This window comes from Bombina bombina, chromosome 4 (assembly GCF_027579735.1).
Source record: "Bombina bombina isolate aBomBom1 chromosome 4, aBomBom1.pri, whole genome shotgun sequence".
Classification (NCBI taxonomy): Eukaryota; Metazoa; Chordata; class Amphibia; order Anura; family Bombinatoridae; genus Bombina; species Bombina bombina.
This window is the reverse complement of record NC_069502.1, coordinates 484103250-484120771: the sequence shown is the minus strand read 5'-3', so window position 1 is coordinate 484120771 and position 17522 is coordinate 484103250. Positions and strand designations below refer to the sequence as shown.

Here is a 17522-nt window from a genome sequence, read left to right as displayed (position 1 = left end):
ACAGGCATAGAAAATATTTACTTACAGTGGCCCTTTAAGTGTTTGGGCATTTAAAACCATTAATGTCGACATTACTTAGAAAAATATAAAACTAGCGTAAATTATAAGGATTGATATTAAGGGCTTAGTAATTTTAATATAAAATGTGTTGCTAAGCAACTTTGCAATCTATTTTCATTATTTTTTTGCCCCTTTTTCATGAAATTCGAAATTGTGGATTTTCCCAGAGCTAGAAATTCTAACTTCTCAAGGTTAACCCTGCTACATGTCTTTCTCTAACTGGCTTTATCGATAAGACTGCAAAACAAATCACTTTGTACTAAAATGATTACCATGCTGCAGACTCAAGCCGAGATTGGCTTTTCCAAATAAGCAGTGGGTGTTGTTTGACCATTGGGGGGGGGGAAACTAGTTGCCACATGCACGCTGTTAATTTGTTTTAAGAATGTTTAGACTTGGCTGATACACTATTCTATAGCAAGATACAAGAAATATCTCTTGTAATTACAAGGTGTTTCCTGTCTCTTTTGTAGTTAAAGGGATAGTCAAGCCCCAAAAAAACGTTCATGTTTCAAATAACTTTCCAATTTACTTTAATCACCAATTTTGCTTTGTTCACTTGATATTTTTAGTTTAAAGATAAATCTAGGAAGGCTCATATGATCATTTCTAAGCCCTTGAAGACCACCTCTTATCACATGCTTTTTTATTTGCTTTTCACAACAGGGGAGAGCTAGTTCATGTGAGCCATATAAATAACATTGTGATCACGCCTGTGGCTTGTGGCAGACACTGCACGGATTGGTTAAAATGCAAGTCAATAGATAATAATAAATAAAATGTCATGTGATCAGGGGCTGTCAGAAGATGCTTAGATGCAAGGTAATCGCAGAGGTAAAAAGTATATAAATATAACCGTGTTGGTTATACAGAACTGGGGAATGGGTAATAAAGGGATTATCTATCTTTTTAAACAACAACAATTCTGATGTTGATTGTCCCTTTAAATGAAAATAAACTTCCTTTTAAAGACCAGGCAGTCCGCATCATCGTCATCAGCAGCAATACTAGATCAAATAATAGTCCTGTTTTGCCTTTTTATTGACTGTGTATATCTTCTTTCCCTAAAGATCATTATTTTACTTTCACTTTGCCACATATCTTTTATTAATTCCGTAAAGGTCTGTGAAAATCACTGCAGAAACACCCATTAGAAGCCTATGAAACTCTTGTTTCCAATTGCATGTTCAACCAGAGTTTCCCATTGTATTGTTTATGTACTTTTAGTGTTTTACAAATTAAGATGGTATCTCTTGTAATGGATGGTAAGGATTAGAGAACAAAACCATAATCAACTGAGCTGCCATATGATTTGTGCATGCAGGAATTCTGGTGAGTTGGTATGGGGTAATTGTTATTTTGACATCAAATCAAATATACGTGGGACATTATAAGCTTTTGTTTTTTTAATAATTATTATATATATATATATATATATATATATATATATATATATATATATATATATATATCTCCAAAAGGAAAAAAGTGAATGGCTCCAGCACTGTTTCTTTAAAAGTGAAAAAACCTTTATTAAGGTGACAAAATTAACAGACAGCAACGTTTTGGGTAACGCAGACCCTTAATCATGCTATGGATTACTCTGCAGCACAGCTTTAAATGGGCCAGATGGCTTAATTACAAACATATTAACTCCATATTGGCTAAAAAATTTTTGACCATTGATAGAGATTACTACTGCCATCTATTGGGCCAATTCATGAATTACACATGTAGAAAAACAGAAAATTTTCTAAGTCTAAACAAAAATGTTAAGTACATAGGTAAAGTTAAACACATGAGCAGTGCTGCAAAATTTAATCATGATATCCAAAATTAAAAATGCATATATATATATGAGGAAAGATAAAATTTATAAAAACAAATAGAGATCATAATCTCTATTCAGACCTACTGGATGTAGAGTTTTTAGTTGTTGAATCCACCATACCTCTCTTTTGAGTTCAAGTTCCCTATTCCCTCCTCTCCTAAGTTTAGGGATATGATCTATTATTTGGTACCTGGGTTGGCTGACAGTGTGTCCCATTTCAAGAAAATGGGAAGAAACTGGAAGGGTTTTGTCTTGGCATCTAATTGAAGATTTATGCCCACTAATCCTATCTCTAATGGGGCGTGTAGTTTCCCCTACATAGCCCCTCCCACACGGGCATTTTAATAGGTAGACTACAAAGTCTGTGTCACAGGTATAGTACCCATTAATTTCCTGATTTTTTCAGTCATTGGTTTGTGCTATGTGTTTACCTTTTATCATAGCATTACATTGTGCACAATGAAGACGGGTATGAGCCCTTTTTGGGGGTAGTAAGATAGGTAATCCTACTGGTGTTTGTACTGCCAATTTCAGCCTTAACTAAGGTATCCCTAATATTTTTAACTAGTCTGTATGAGTGTATAGGGGGGGCTTGAAATTCAGATATATGAGGGTTAAACTTACCCTAAAGATACCAGTGTTTTTTAATGATATTAGCAATATGATCACTATGTGTATTAAATTCTGAAGAAAAAAATATACGTTTATTGTTCTTCTTTGGTTTAACACTTTTCTCATGTAGAGCTTCATTTTTACATCTAGTGATCATAGATGGGGGATATCCTCTCTCTTTAAATTTGTTAGCCATTTCCTCAAGTCTAATTTCTTGCATATCCTTGTCCTGTACATTTCTAATAGTTCTTATAAATTGACTTTTTGGAATATATATATATAATTAGATAATTAATTATAAATACTAATAATAGATATTTAAGAGTATTGTATTATTGCTTGCACAGAAAAAAGTTTAAGCGTTTAAGCACTTAGTCAGCTCCAGCACTGTATTGCACTACTAATCTGGAGCTAAACACATATAGTAAGCCAATAAGGGGCTTCATATATGCATAGTTATCAATCGCCAGCCATGTTCAGCTTAGGATCAGCAGGTCATTGCCGATATGTAGCTGACTTTATAACTATCTGTGTAACCCTTTTATGGAGGTAAAACATTATTAGTATTCTTATTTATATAGCACCAAAAAATGATTAATTGCTTGTACAAAAGGTAGGGGTATACAAGACAAAGATTTATGGTAAGATACAGACTAAACAAAACTAGTTGGTACTGGAGGACAAGGGCCCATCTTGGGAGAACTTATTGTATACAGGTTGAGAGTACATTTTGGTTATGATGTGTCAGGGTACCTGTGAACTAACATTAAATAACCTACAGAAGTATTACATAATCTAATCTTTCATTTCTGGCTAATATCTAATTTGATATGAATTGATCTCACTATAGCCCCCTGCCCTTTCATGCTTAAGACAAGTCAAGAACAAAGGACTTAGACTTCTGTGTAGATAAGACCAAAGGGTAAATATTAGCATTATGGAGCCCTCAGATGTGTATGTTTCCTGCCCAAGATGGGTGATAAAATGAATAACCCCATGTGGAGATATACAGTCACTGGGTCTAGGACTGAACTCTTTTTGAGGGCTAACTATATGCAAAAGAAACAGGTTTTTCATCAGGGGGAACCACTTTGCATGCAAGAGTTGATTATCCCCGATACGTTAGACACACAGACTCAAAGCATAACTTTTGGAGAGAAAAATACACAGGTTTTGGTGCCAAGTATATTCTCTGCCAATTTGGGACACTTTTTCTTGAGCAAAGGAAGATGACATTTTGAGGCCTGTACCTTTGGGCAAAGTGGATAAATCCTTCTTAGATGACCCACAAGAAATTCTGGAAGCGTAGCACTCATTTGGTTGTTTGGTAACGTATAAATGGTTGTTTGATACTTTTATATTTAAATCAAAGCTATTTTGTTGCTACAGTTAGATTGCAGCTGATAATTTAAAAAAACACAATTGGTATTTTAAGTTTATATCCATAGTCCTGTGTAGTTTTAACTAGTAACATTAATGCTAAGTAATCTTATTTGCTAGATAAAGGTATTTTGTATTTCATACCTCTAAGTCAGGCTTATTATTGTGGAATCTCATATAAATTGGCTGTTTGCATTATTAATATATACACTTTATGATGTTTTTAATTGAAGTTATATAGAATCATTTTTGGGCTAAATAACTTAATTATACTTGTTTGAAAGCTATATTAAATCTATTGAGACCCATTAAGATTTGTGTGAAGTATCTTGGTATATTGTTTATCTAAACACTGAAGTTACGGGTCCATATTCTGGTATTTTATTGTGGTATTTTAATGTGACTCATTGTGAGTAAGGTTAATTTTAAAGGTATCTTATTTATTTTTTTTAGGATCTGTTAGCATATTGTAACGGAATAAGCATGCATAGTTGATTCAAAGCTAGTCTCTACTTAATATATTTCAATGTGTTTATAAATGTAACTAATCTCAAGAATTTAGGAATAAAAATAATTTCAATTGTTTCGTATATGCATTCTTATTGGAGGTTATTTTAAAGAATAATATAAATAAATTATATTTATAACCCTGGTATATACTGACATATCATAAAAAGCAGTTCTAGCAGTGTTTGTAAGGCTCTTTAAATAGTTTGGTTTGCAAAGAGCTCCTGAAACTTTACAAGGATGGAGCAGGGTAAATAGTTCCAGAGGACAGGAGCAGCACCTGAGCAGTCTTGAAGGCAAGAGAGGGTAAAATAAATAATAGGAGTGGAGAGACGTTGTTCAAAGGTTGGTGGAGGAAGGCAGGCTGGGGAGCATTTGGAGATTAGTGAGGAAATATAGTTGGAGATAAAGTTAAAGTTGAGTGATTTATAGGTTAGGATTAATATTTTAAATTGTATTATAAAGTGTAAGTGGAGCCAGTGTAGGCACTGGCAGAGCAAGGCGACAGATGTAGATTGGCAACTCAGGTGGATGAGATCTAGATAAAGCATTTGACAGATTGGAGGGGGGAGAGGCAGAATTTGGGAAGACCATTTAGTAGTAGGTTGCAGTAGTTTAGTATGTGATAAAATGAGGGAATTATTTTGTAGTTGCTTGGGTTAGAAAAGGGCAAATTCTGGAAATTTTGCTTTGCGTGCACGGCAACATTTGCAAAGCGCTTGTATATATGTAATGAATATGAGTTCAGAGTCAACTATGACAGCAAGACCTGAGATGAGGTGTTGAGAATGGTCTCCTACACTAAGAGAAATGTCTGGTTTGGGGTGTCTAGGAAGATGATTAATTTTAGACTGGTTGAGTTTTGAGGAAGCACTAAGACATCCAAGAGGAAATTGCTCTGTCATTGGTAATCTGAGATATCCGGAAATGAAAAGATGGATTTGGGTATCATCAGCATATAATATATAGGGGTTAATCACAATCCTGTAGAAAAACTTTAACTGATTTATCTACAAAATCCTCAAAGACTCTAATGGTGATTTGCTGTTGAAAACAATTTTAAATGAGTGTTATTAAAGGATTGTGATTGACTCCATAGTTCTTTTCACACTAGATATATCTTTAGTCTGGTCTGCTTTGTCACAGTGGCATAAGTGTTGCAACCTTATTTCTCTTGTTAAGTGTGTTCAGTCCACGGGTCATCCTTTACTTATGGGATATATTCTCCTTCCCAACAGGAAGTTGCAAGAGGATCACCCAAGCAGAGCTGCTATATAGCTCCTCCCCTCACATGTCATATCCAGTCATTCTCTTGCAAGTCTCAACAAAGAAGGAGGTCGCGAGAGGAGATAGGAGTTTTTTACCTAATTATTCTTCAATCAAAAGTTTATTATTTTAAAATGGCACCGGAGTGTGCTGTTTTTTTCTCTCAGGCAGTATTTAGAAGAAGAATCTGCCTGCGTTTTCTATGATCTTAGCAGACGTAACTAAGATCCACTGGCCCACTGGCTGTTCTCGCACATTCTGAGGAGTGGGGTAACTTGAGAAAAGGGAATAGCATGTGGGGTCCCCCGCAAATGAGGTATGTGCAGTAATATTTTCTAGGAATGGAATTGACTAAGAAAACACTGCTGTTACCCATATGATGTAAGTACAGCCTTTAATGCAGTAGTAGCGACTGGTATCAGGCTGATAAATGTATGCGCAGTTGAGTTATTTTCTAGGGACTAGAATTTGACTGAGAAAATACTGTTAATACTGAAATAAATGTATGAGCCTTAACTGCAGTAGAAGCGACTGGTAGCAGGCTTAGTGATAACTTTGCATAACACTGGAAAAGTTGTTTTTAAAATGTTTACTGGCATGTTATTCGTTTTGTGAGGTACTTTGGTGATAAATCTTTTTGGGCATGATTTTTTTCCATATGGCTAACGTATATTTCTGCATAGAAACCGTTGTTACAGGTCTCCCACTGTTGTAATATGAGTGGGAGGGGCCTTTTTTAGCGCCTTGTTGCGCAGTTAAAATTCTAGCACAGTCTTCTTGCTTCTTCCTCCTTGATCCAGGACGTCTCCAGAGAGCTCAGGGGTCTTCAAAATTCATTTTTGAGGGAGGTAATCAGTCACAGCAGACCTGTGACAGTGTGTTTGACTGTGATAAAAGCGTTAAATCTTAAATTGATTATCCGTTTTTGGGTATTGAGGGGTTAATCATCCGTTTGCTAGTGGGTGCAATCCTCTGCTAAATTCATACATTTACTGTTAAAATTGTTGGCTATAACTGAATTAGTTCATTGTTATTTCAACTGTGACAGTTTTTTTGTGTTTTTAAAAAGCGCTGCAGCGTTTTTTCTATTGTTCATTATGTTTAAAAGCCAATGTGGAGCCCAATAGAAATATGTGTACCAATTGTATTGATGTTACTTTAAATAAAAGTCAGTCTTTACTGGTAAAGAAATTATCACCAGACAACGAGGGGGAAGTTATGCCGCCTAACTCTCCTCACGTGTCAGTACCTTCGCCTCCCGCTCAGGAGGTGCGTTAGATTGTGGCGCCAAGTACATCAAGTCCCTTACAAATCACTTTGCATGATATGGCTAATGTTATGAAAGAAGTATTATCTAATTTGCCTGAGTTAAGAGGCAAGCGCGATAGCTCTGGGTTTAGGACAGAGCGCGCCGATGACACGAGAGCCATGTCCGATACTGCGTCACAATTTGCAGAACATGAGGACGGAGAGCTTCATTCTGTGGGTGACGGATCTGATCCGGGGAGACCGGATTCACGGATTCAGAAATTTCAAATTTTAAATTTAAGCTTGAGAACCTCCGTGTATTGCTAGGGGAGGTGTTAGCGGCTCTGAATGATTGCGACACGGTTGCAATCCCAGAGAAATTATGTAGGCTGGATAAATACTATGCGGTACCGGTGTGTACTGACGTTTTTCCTATACCTAAAAGGCTTACAGAGATTATTAGCAAGGAGTGGGATAGACCCGGTGTGCCCTTTTCCCCTCCTCCGATATTTAGAAAAATGTTCCCAATAGACGCCACCACACGAGACTTATGGCAGACGGTCCCTAAGGTGGAGGGAGCAGTTTCTACTTTAGCCAAGCGTACCACTATCCCGGTGGAGGATAGTTGTGCTTTCTCAGATCCAATGGATAAAAAATTAGAAGGTTACCTTAAGAAAATGTTTGTTCAACAAGGTTTTATATTACAGCCCCTTGCATGCATTGCGCCCATCACTGCTGCAGCGGCATTCTGGTTTGAGTCTCTGGAAGAGGCTATTCGCACAGCACCATTGGATGAGATTATGAACAAGCTTAAAGCCCTTAAGCTAGCTAATGCATTTGTTTCGGATACCGTTGTGCATTTAACCAAACTAACGGCTAAGAACTCCGGATTCGCCATCCAGGCGCGCAGAGCGCTATGGCTTAAATCCTGGTCAGCAGATGTAACTTCTAAATCTAAATTGCTTAATATTCCTTTCAAAGGGCAAACCTTATTCGGGCCCGGCTTGAAAGAAATTATTGCTGACATTACTGGAGGTAAGGGTCACTCCCTTCCTCAGGACAGGGCCAAACCAAAGGCCAAACAGTCTAATTTTCGTGCCTTTCGTAATTTCAAGGCAGGAACAGCATCAACTTCCTCCGCTCCAAAACAGGAAGGGACTGCTACTCGTTACAGACAGGGTTGGAAAGGCAACCAGTCCTGGAACAAGGGCAAGCAGGCCAGAAAACCTACTTCTGCCCCTAAGACAGCATGAAGAAAGAGCCCCCTATCCGGAAACGGATCTAGTGGGGGGCAGACTTTCTCTCTTCGCCCAGGCCTGGGCAAGAGATGTCCAGGATCCCTGGGCGTTGGAGATCATATCTCAGGGATACCTTCTAGACTTCAAAACTTCTCCTCCACAAGGGAGATTTCATCTGTCAAGGTTATCAACAAACCTAATAAAGAAAGAGGCATTTCTACGATGTGTACAAGACCTCTTAGTAATGGGAGTGATCCACCCGGTTCCGCAGACAGAACAAGGGCAAGGTTTTTACTCAAATCTGTTTGTGGTTCCCAAAAATGAGGGAACCTTCAGGCCAATCTTGGACCTGAAGATCTTAAACAAATTCCTAAGGGTTCCATCGTTCAAAATGGAAACTATCCTACCCATGATCCAAGAGGGTCAGTATATGACCACAGTGGACTTAAAGGATGCCTACCTTCACATACCGATTCACAAAGATCATTATCGGTACCTAAGGTTTGCCTTTCTAGACAGGCATTATCAGTTTGTAGCTCTTCCCTTCGGGTTGGCTACGGCCCAGAGAATTTTTACAAAGGTTCTGGGCTCGCTTCTGGCTGTACTAAGACCGCGAGGCATAGCGGTGGCTCTGTACCTAGACGACATTCTGATACAAGCGTCAAGTTTTCAAAATGTAAAGTCTCATACAGAGATAGTTCTAGCATTTCTGAGGTCTCATGGGTGGAAAGTGAACATGGAAAAGAGTTCTCTGTTCCCACTCACAAGGGTTCCCTTTCTAGGGACTCTTATAGATTCTGTAGAGATGAAGATTTACCTGACAGAGTCCAGGTTATCAAAAATCCTAAATGCTTGCCGTGTCCTTCATTCCATTCCAAGCCCATCAGTAGCTCAGTGCATGGAAGTAATCGGCTTAATGGTCGCGGCAATGGACATAGTGCCATTTGCGCGCCTACATCTCAGACCGCTGCAACTATGCATGCTAAATCAGTGGAATGGGGATTACTCAGATCTGTCCCCTTTACTAAATCTGGACCAGGAGGCCAGAGATTCTCTTCTCTGGTGGTTGTCGCGGGTTCATCTGTCCAAAGGAATGACTTTTCGCAGACCAGATTGGACGATTGTAACAACAGATGCCAGCCTACTAGGCTGGGGTGCAGTCTGGAACTCCCTGAAGGCTCAGGGATCGTGGACTCAGGAGGAGAAACTCCTCCCAATAAACATTCTGGAATTAAGAGCAATATTCAATGCTCTTCTAGCTTGGCCTCAGTTAGCAACACTGAGGTTCATCAGATTTCAGTCAGACAACATCACGACTGTGGCTTACATCAAGGGGGAACCAGGAGTTCCCTAGCGATGTTGGAAGTCTCGAAGATAATTCGCTGGGCAGAGTCTCACTCTTTTCATCTGTCAGCGATCTACATCCCAGGCATGGAGAACTGGGAGGCGGATTTTCTAAGTCGCCAGACCTTTCATCTGGGGGAGTGGGAACTTCACCCGGAGGTGTTTGCTCAACTGATTCTTCGTTGGGGCGAACCGGAGCTGGATCTCATGGCATCTCGCCAGAACGCCAAGCTTCCTTGTTACGGATCCAGGTCCAGGGACCCGGGAGCGGTGCTGGTAGATGCATTAGCAGCCCTTTGGGTTTTCAACATGGCTTATGTGTTTCCACCATTTCGTTGCTACCTCGACTGATTGCCAGGATCAAACAGGAGAGAGCATCGGTGATTCTGATAGCGCCTGCGTGGCCACGCAGGACCTGGTATGCAGACCTAGTGGACATGTCGTCCTGTCCACCATGGTCTCTGCCTCTGAGGCAGGACCTTCTAATTCAGGGTCCTTTCAACCATCCAAGCCTAATTTCTCTGAGGCTGACTGCATGGAGATTGAACGCTTGATTCTATCAAAGCGTGGTTTTTCGGAGTCGGTTATTGATACGTTAATACAGGCTCGGAAACCTGTTACCAGAAAAATTTACCATAAGATATGGCGTAAATATTTATATTGGTGTGAATCCAAGAGTTACTCATGGAGTAAGGTTAGGATTCCTAGGATATTGGCTTTTCTACAAAAAGGTTTAGAAAAGGGTTTATCCGCTAGTTCGTTAAAGGGACAGATTTCTGCTCTGTCTATTCTTTTACACAAACGTCTGGCAGAGAATCCAGACGTCCAGGCTTTTTGTCAGGCTTTGGCTAGGATTAAGCCTGTGTTTAAAACTGTTGCTCCTCCGTGGAGCTTAAACTTGGTTCTTAAAGTTCTTCAGGGTGTTCCGTTTGAACCCCTTCATTCCATTGATATTAAGCTTTTATCTTGGAAAGTTCTGTTTTTGATGGCTATTTCCTCGGCTCGAAGAGTCTCTGAGTTATCTGCCTTACATTGCGATTCTCCTTATCTGATTTTTCATTCAGACAAGGTAGTTCTGCGTACTAAACCTGGGTTTTTACCTAAGGTTGTTTCTAACAGGAATATCAATCAAGAGATTGTTGTTCCTTCATTATGTCCTAATCCTTCTTCAAAGAAGGAACGTCTTTTGCATAATCTGGACGTAGTCCGTGCCCTGAAGTTCTACTTACAGGCAACTAAAGATTTTCGGCAAACTTCTTCTCTGTTTGTCGTTTATTCTGGTCAGAGGAGAGGTCAAAAGGCTTCGGCCACCTCTCTCTCTTTTTGGCTTAGTAGCATAATACGTTTAGCCTATGAGACTGCTGGACAGCAGCCTCCTGAAAGAATTACAGCTCATTCCACTAGAACTGTGGCTTCCACCTGGGCCTTTAAGAATGAGGCCTCTGTTGAACAGATTTGCAAGGCTGCAACTTGGTCTTCACTTCATACCTTTTCAAAATTTTACAAATTTGACACTTTTGCTTCTTCGGAGGCTGTTTTTGGGAGAAAGGTTCTACAGGCAGTGGTTCCTTCTGTTTAATGTTCCTGCCTTGTCCCTCCCATCATCCGTGTACTTTAGCTTTGGTATTGGTATCCCATAAGTAATGGATGACCCGTGGACTGAACACACTTAACAAGAGAAAACATAATTTATGCTTACCTGATAAATTTATTTCTCTTGTAGTGTGTTCAGTCCACGGCCCGCCCTGTCTTTTTTTCAGGCAGTTCTAAATTTTAATTAAAACTCCAGTCACCACTGCACCCTATAGTTTTTTCTTTCTCGTCTTGTTTCGGTCGAATGACTGGATATGACATGTGAGGGGACGAGCTATATAGCAGCTCTGCTTGGGTGATCCTCTTGCAACTTCCTGTTGGGAAGGAGAATATATCCCATAAGTAATGGATGACCCGTGGACTGAACACACTACAAGAGAAATAAATTTATCAGGTAAGCATAAATTATGTTTTTTTGTATTAGTTTATAATAAACATGAATGACCCCCTTTTCTCTTCTCAAAATTGTGTTGTGCAGGTTGATGAAAATATGAAGGTGGCCCAGAAACGTGATGCAGTGAGACAGGGGATGTTCTATTTCAAGAAGGATATTTGTAAAGGTATTTAAGGCAAATGTTTGTTACAGCAAGTTAAGTCTAATAAAACTAAAATTAAGTACATTCTAAGGATATAACATTAAATACATTTGAGGTACACAAAAATAGTAAAAGTTTTTAAGTAATTACAAGTTGAGTATATTGCAAAACTGCTTAGAAACATATCCTGGCACTATAGAGCCTCAGCATACTTTTATAGGCTTACACTTTTATAGGAAATGTGGACAGGCTTTTTGGGCTTATTTTTAGCTGACGTCAAAGGGCCAGATTACAAGTGAAGTGCTAATATATTGTGTGCCCACAAATGGGCAAATTATGGGTGCACGATAAATAACTAGCCATTACAAGTGACTGGTTATAGCTACCGCAAGCTCGCGGTAAAAATTAGCGTTCAGAAAAGTGATCAGATCTCTGGTTAATTTGATAAATGTCCCCAAATATGCCCCAGAATACAGTGGTGTGCATTTTATTTTTTGATAAAATCACTGCAAGAAGCAGTTATGAGGGCTGAAAGTTGCTTTTATATTGTCTGTTGGGACTTTGTGTTCCCAGTAAATATATATGTATATGCTTATATATATATATATATATATATATATATATATATATATATATATATATATATATATATATATATATATATATATATATATATATATACTGTGTGTGTGTGTGTGTGTGTTTTTGTACCTTTTTGTATGTGTTAATATGTGTATATACAAATATATATGTATATATTCGCGGAAGCAATATTTTGCGCTCAATTTGTAATCTAGCCCAAAATCTGTTTTTATGTCCCTTTAAGGTTGCTGGTACCTTATGGTCAATAGCTTCAAACACTGGTGCAAGCATGCGGCTAGATTTAGAGTTCTGCGGCCAAAGGGGTGCGTTAGCTACGCATGCTTTTTTTTCCTCGCACCTTTTAAATACCGCTGGTATTTAGAGTTCACAGAAGGGCTGCGGTAGGCTCCAAAAAAGGGAGCGTATAGCATTTTTACCTCCACTTCAACTCTCGATACCAGCGGTGCTTACGGACGCGGCCAGCTTCAAAAACGTGCTCGTGCACGATATCCCCATAGGAAACAATGGGGCCGTTTGAGCTGAAAAAAAAACCTAACACCTGCAAAAAAGCAGCGTTCAGCTCCTAACGCAGCCCCATTGTTTCCTATGGGGAAACGCTTCCTAAGTCTGCACCTAACATGAACCCCGAGTCTAAACACCCCTAACCTTACACTTATTAACCCCTAATCTGCCGCTCCCGCTATCGCTGACCACTGCATATTATTATTAACCCCTAATCTGCCGCTCCGTACACCGCCGCAACCTACGTTATCCCTATGAACTCCTAATCTACTGCCCCTAACACCGCCGACCCCTATATTATATTTATTAACCCCTAATCTGCCGCCCCCGCTATCGCTGACCCCTGCATATTATTATTAACCCCTAATCTGCCGCTCCGTACACCGCCGCAAACTACGTTATCCCTATGTACCCCTAATCTGCTGCCCCTAACACAGCCGACCCCATTATTATATTTATTAACCCCTAATCTGCCGCCCCCAACGTCGCCTCCACCTACCTACAATTATTAACCCCTAATCTGCCGACCGGACCACACCGCTATTATAATAAATGTATTAACCCCTAAAGCTAAGTCTAACCCTAACACCCCCCTAACTTAAATATAATTTAAATCTAACAAAATAAATTAACTCTTATTAAATAAATTATTCCTATTTAAAGCTAAATACTTACCTGTAAAATAAACCCTAATATAGCTACAATATAAATTATAATTATATTGTAGCTATTTTAGGATTTATATTTATTTTACAGGTAACTTTGTATTTATTTTAACCAGGTACAATAGCTATTAAATAGTTAATAACTATTTAATAGTTACCTAGTTAAAATAATTACAAAATTACCTGTAAAATAAATCCTATCCTAAGTTACAATTAAACCTAACACTACACTATCAATAAATAAATTAAATACAATACCTACAAATAAATACAATGAAATAAACTAACTAAAGTACAAAAAATAAAAAAGAACTAAGTTACAAAAAATAAAAAAATATTTACAAACATTAGAAAAATATTACAGCAATTTTAAACTAATTACACCTACTCTAAGCCCCCTAATAAAATAACAAAGCCCCCCAAAATAAAAAAATGCCCTACCCTATTCTAAAATTAAAATAGAAAAGCTCTTTTACCTTACCAGCCCTGAAAAGGGCCCTTTGCGGGGCATGCCCCAAAGAATTCAGCTCTTTTGCCTGTAAAAAAAAACATACAATACCCCCCCCAACATTACAACCCACCACCCACATACCCCTAATCTAACCCAAACCCCCCTTAAATAAACCTAACACTAAGCCCCTGAAGATCTCCCTACCTTGTCTTCACCACACCGGGTCCCGATCTGTTCAGAAGAGCCTCCGAAATCTTCATCCAAGCCCAAGCGGGGGCTGAAGAGTGACGTCCATCCTCCGGATGAAGTCTGGATCCAAGCGGCAAATGAAGAAGTCCATCTTCGGGAAGAAATCTTCATTCTATCCGGGCAGAAGAGGACATCCGGACCGGCAAACCTCTTCATCCAAGCCGCATCTTCTATGTTGTTCCATCCGATGACGAGCGGCTGATCTTGAAGACCTCCGGCGAGGATCCATCCTCTTCGTTCGACGTCCAACTAAAGAATGACGGTTGCTTTAAGGGACGTCATCCAAGATGGCGTCCCTCGAATTCCGATTGGCTGATAGGATTCTATCAGCCAATCGGAATTAAGGTAGGAAAATTCTGATTGGCTGATGGAATCAGCCAATCAGATTCAAGTTCAATCCGATTGGCTGATTGGATCAGCCAATCAGATTGAGCTCGCATTCTATTGGCTGATCGGAACAGCCAATAGAATGTGAGCTCAATCTGATTGGCTGATTGGATCAGCCAATCGGAATTTTCCTACCTTAATTCCGATTGGCTGATAGAATCCTATCAGCCAATCGGAATTCGAGGGACGCCATCTTGGATGACGTCCCTTAAAGGAACCTTCATTCTTCAGTTGGACGTCGAACGAAGAGGATGGATCCGCGCCGGAAGGTCTTCAAGATCAGCCGCTCGTCATCGGATGGAACAACATAGAAGATGCGGCTTGGATGAAGATGTTTGCCGGTCCGGATGTCCTCTTCTGCCCGGATAGGATGAAGATTTCTTCCCGAAGATGGACTTCTTCATTTGCCGCTTGGATCCAGACTTCAGCCGGAGGATGGACGTCACTCTTCAGCCCCCGCTTGGGCTTGGATGAAGATTTCGGAGGCTCTTCTGGACAGATAGGGACCCGGTGTGGTGAAGACAAGGTAGGGAGATCTTCAGGGGCTTAGTGTTAGGTTTATTTAAGGGGGGTTTGGGTTAGATTAGGGGTATGTGGGTGGTAGGTTGTAATGTTGGGGGGGGTATTGTATGGGGTTTTTTTACAGGCAAAAGAGCTGAATTCATTGGGGCATACCCCGCAAATGGCCCTTTTCAGGGCTGGTAAGATAAGAGCTTTGAACTTTTTTAATTTAGAATAGGGTAGGGCATTTTTTTTATTTTGGGGGGCTTTGTTATTTTATTAGGGGGCTTAGAGTAGGTGTAATTAGTTTAAAATTGTTGCAATATTTTTCTAATGTTTGTAAATATTTTTTTATTTATTGTACTTTAGTTAGTTTATTTAATTGTATTTATTTGTAGGTATTGTATTTAATTAATTTATTGATAGTGTAGTGTTAGGTTTAATTGTAACTTAGGTTAGGATTTATTTTACAGGTAATTTTGTAATTATTTTAACTAGGTAGCTATTAAATAGTAAATAACTATTTAATAGTTATTGTACCTGGTTAAAATAAATACAAAGTTGCCTGTAAAATAAATATTAATCCTAAAATAGCTACAATATAATTATAATTTATATTGTAGCTATATTAGGGTTTATTTTACAGGTAAGTATTTAGCTTTAAATAGGAATAATTTATTTAATAAGAGTTAATTTATTTCGTTCGATTTAAATTATATTTAAGTTAGGGGGGTGTTAGTGTTAGGGTTAGACTTAGCTTTAGGGGTTAATACATTTATTATAGTAGCGGTGTGGTCCGGTCGGCAGATTAGGGGTTAATAATTGTAGGTAGGTGGAGGCGACGTTGGGGGCGGCAGATTAGGGGTTAATAAATATAATATAGGGGTCGGCGGTATTAGGGGCAGCAGATTAGGGGTACATAGGGATAACGTAGGTTGCGGCGGTTTACGGAGCGGCAGATTAGGGGTTAATAATATTATGCAGGGGTCAGCGATAGCGGGGGCGGCAGATTAGGGGTTAATAAATATAATATAGGGGTCGGCGGTATTAGGGCTTCAGATTAGGGGTACATAGGGATAATGTAGGTTGCGGCGGTGTACAGAGCGGCAGATTAGGGGTTAATAATAATATGCAGGGGTCAGCGATAGCGGCGGCGGCAGATTAGGGGTTAATAAATATAATATAGGGGTCGGCGGTATTAGGGGCAGCAGATTAGGGGTACATAGGGATAACATAGGTGGCGGCGGTCTACGGAGCGGCAGATTAGGGGTTAAAAATTTTTAATAGAGTGGCGGCGATGTGGGGGGACCTTGGTTTAGGGGTACATAGGTAGTTTATGGGTGTTAGTGTACTTTAGAGCACAGTAGTTAAGAGCTTTATAAACCGGCGTTAGCCCAGAAAGCTCTTAACGACTGACTTTTTTTCTGCGGCTGGAGTTTTGTCGTTAGATTTCTAACGCTCACTTCAGCCACGACTCTAAATACCGGCGTTAGAAAGATCCCATTGAAAAGATAGGATACGTATGGAAAAGTCGCGGCTGCAAAGTGAGCGTTAGACCCTTTAATGACTGACTCTAAATACCAGCTGTAGCCCAAAACCAGCGTTAGGAGCCTCTAACGCTGGTTTTGACGGCTACCGCCAAACTCTAAATCTAGCCGATGGTGCTTTAAAGGAATATGAAACCCATAACTTTTCTTTCATAATTTAAATAAAGCATACAATTTTAACTTAATTACTATTATCAAAAATTATTAATTCTTTTTGTATCCTTTGTTTAAGGAGTAGTAATGCACTAATGGAACCTATTTGAACACATCAAGTAAGCCAATGACAAAAGGCATATATGGCCAACCACCAATAAGCAGCTAGCTCCCAGCAGTGCATTGCTGCTCCTATGCCTACAATAGAAACAAATTGGAAGATTGTTCAAAATTGTGTGCTCTATTGTGAACTACAAAGCATACATAATAACAGGAGTATGTTGACACACACCATTCCATCTGGCATGTGTATTGTTGCAGTAGTTTTCATTTTTCATGCATTTACCACAAAAATTTCCCATCTGCTTGCTGGTGAGCACAATACTTGAATTATGGGAAAGAAATTCTTTTGAATAGGTATAAACATACACAATTGGGAAGAACATCCCAACAATACCGTGCTTATGACTTTGTAGAAGTCGTGAATATTCACCTCTTTAGCGACCACTCCGTTAGATAGGAAACTCGGGCAAACAGGATATGTCATAAAGGATAATAGGAAAAATTCAAATCAAGTTAAGCACATAGTTAGAGTAACTGTTGAAAATAAATCAATATCAATTGTAGCCGTTATATGCATATTGTGCAATGATACTTTCATACTTCGTAATAGTGTGGAGAATGGACTAATAGTCGTCATCCCACTAATCTAAACTTAATCATTGCTGAATATACTGAACGTTCACTTGGTATAGGGAACAAAAGAAATTTCAAAACACAAACATACAGGAGCCCAATGGTTCTAGCAAAAAACATATACCCCACACATAGAGCATGATGAATAGCCTAG

The 17522-nt window shown here is 39.2% G+C and overlaps 1 protein-coding gene across 1 annotated transcript in view; it reads left to right on the top strand.

Annotated features, from left to right (window-relative positions):
• Nucleotides 1–17522, top strand: part of GCLC (glutamate-cysteine ligase catalytic subunit) — a gene marked incomplete in the record, with an annotated part of 285087 nt that overhangs the window by 205168 nt on the left and 62397 nt on the right. The window contains 1 exon segment of the mRNA XM_053710384.1: nt 11558–11639. Coding sequence (XP_053566359.1) covers nt 11558–11639 — 82 coding nt within the window.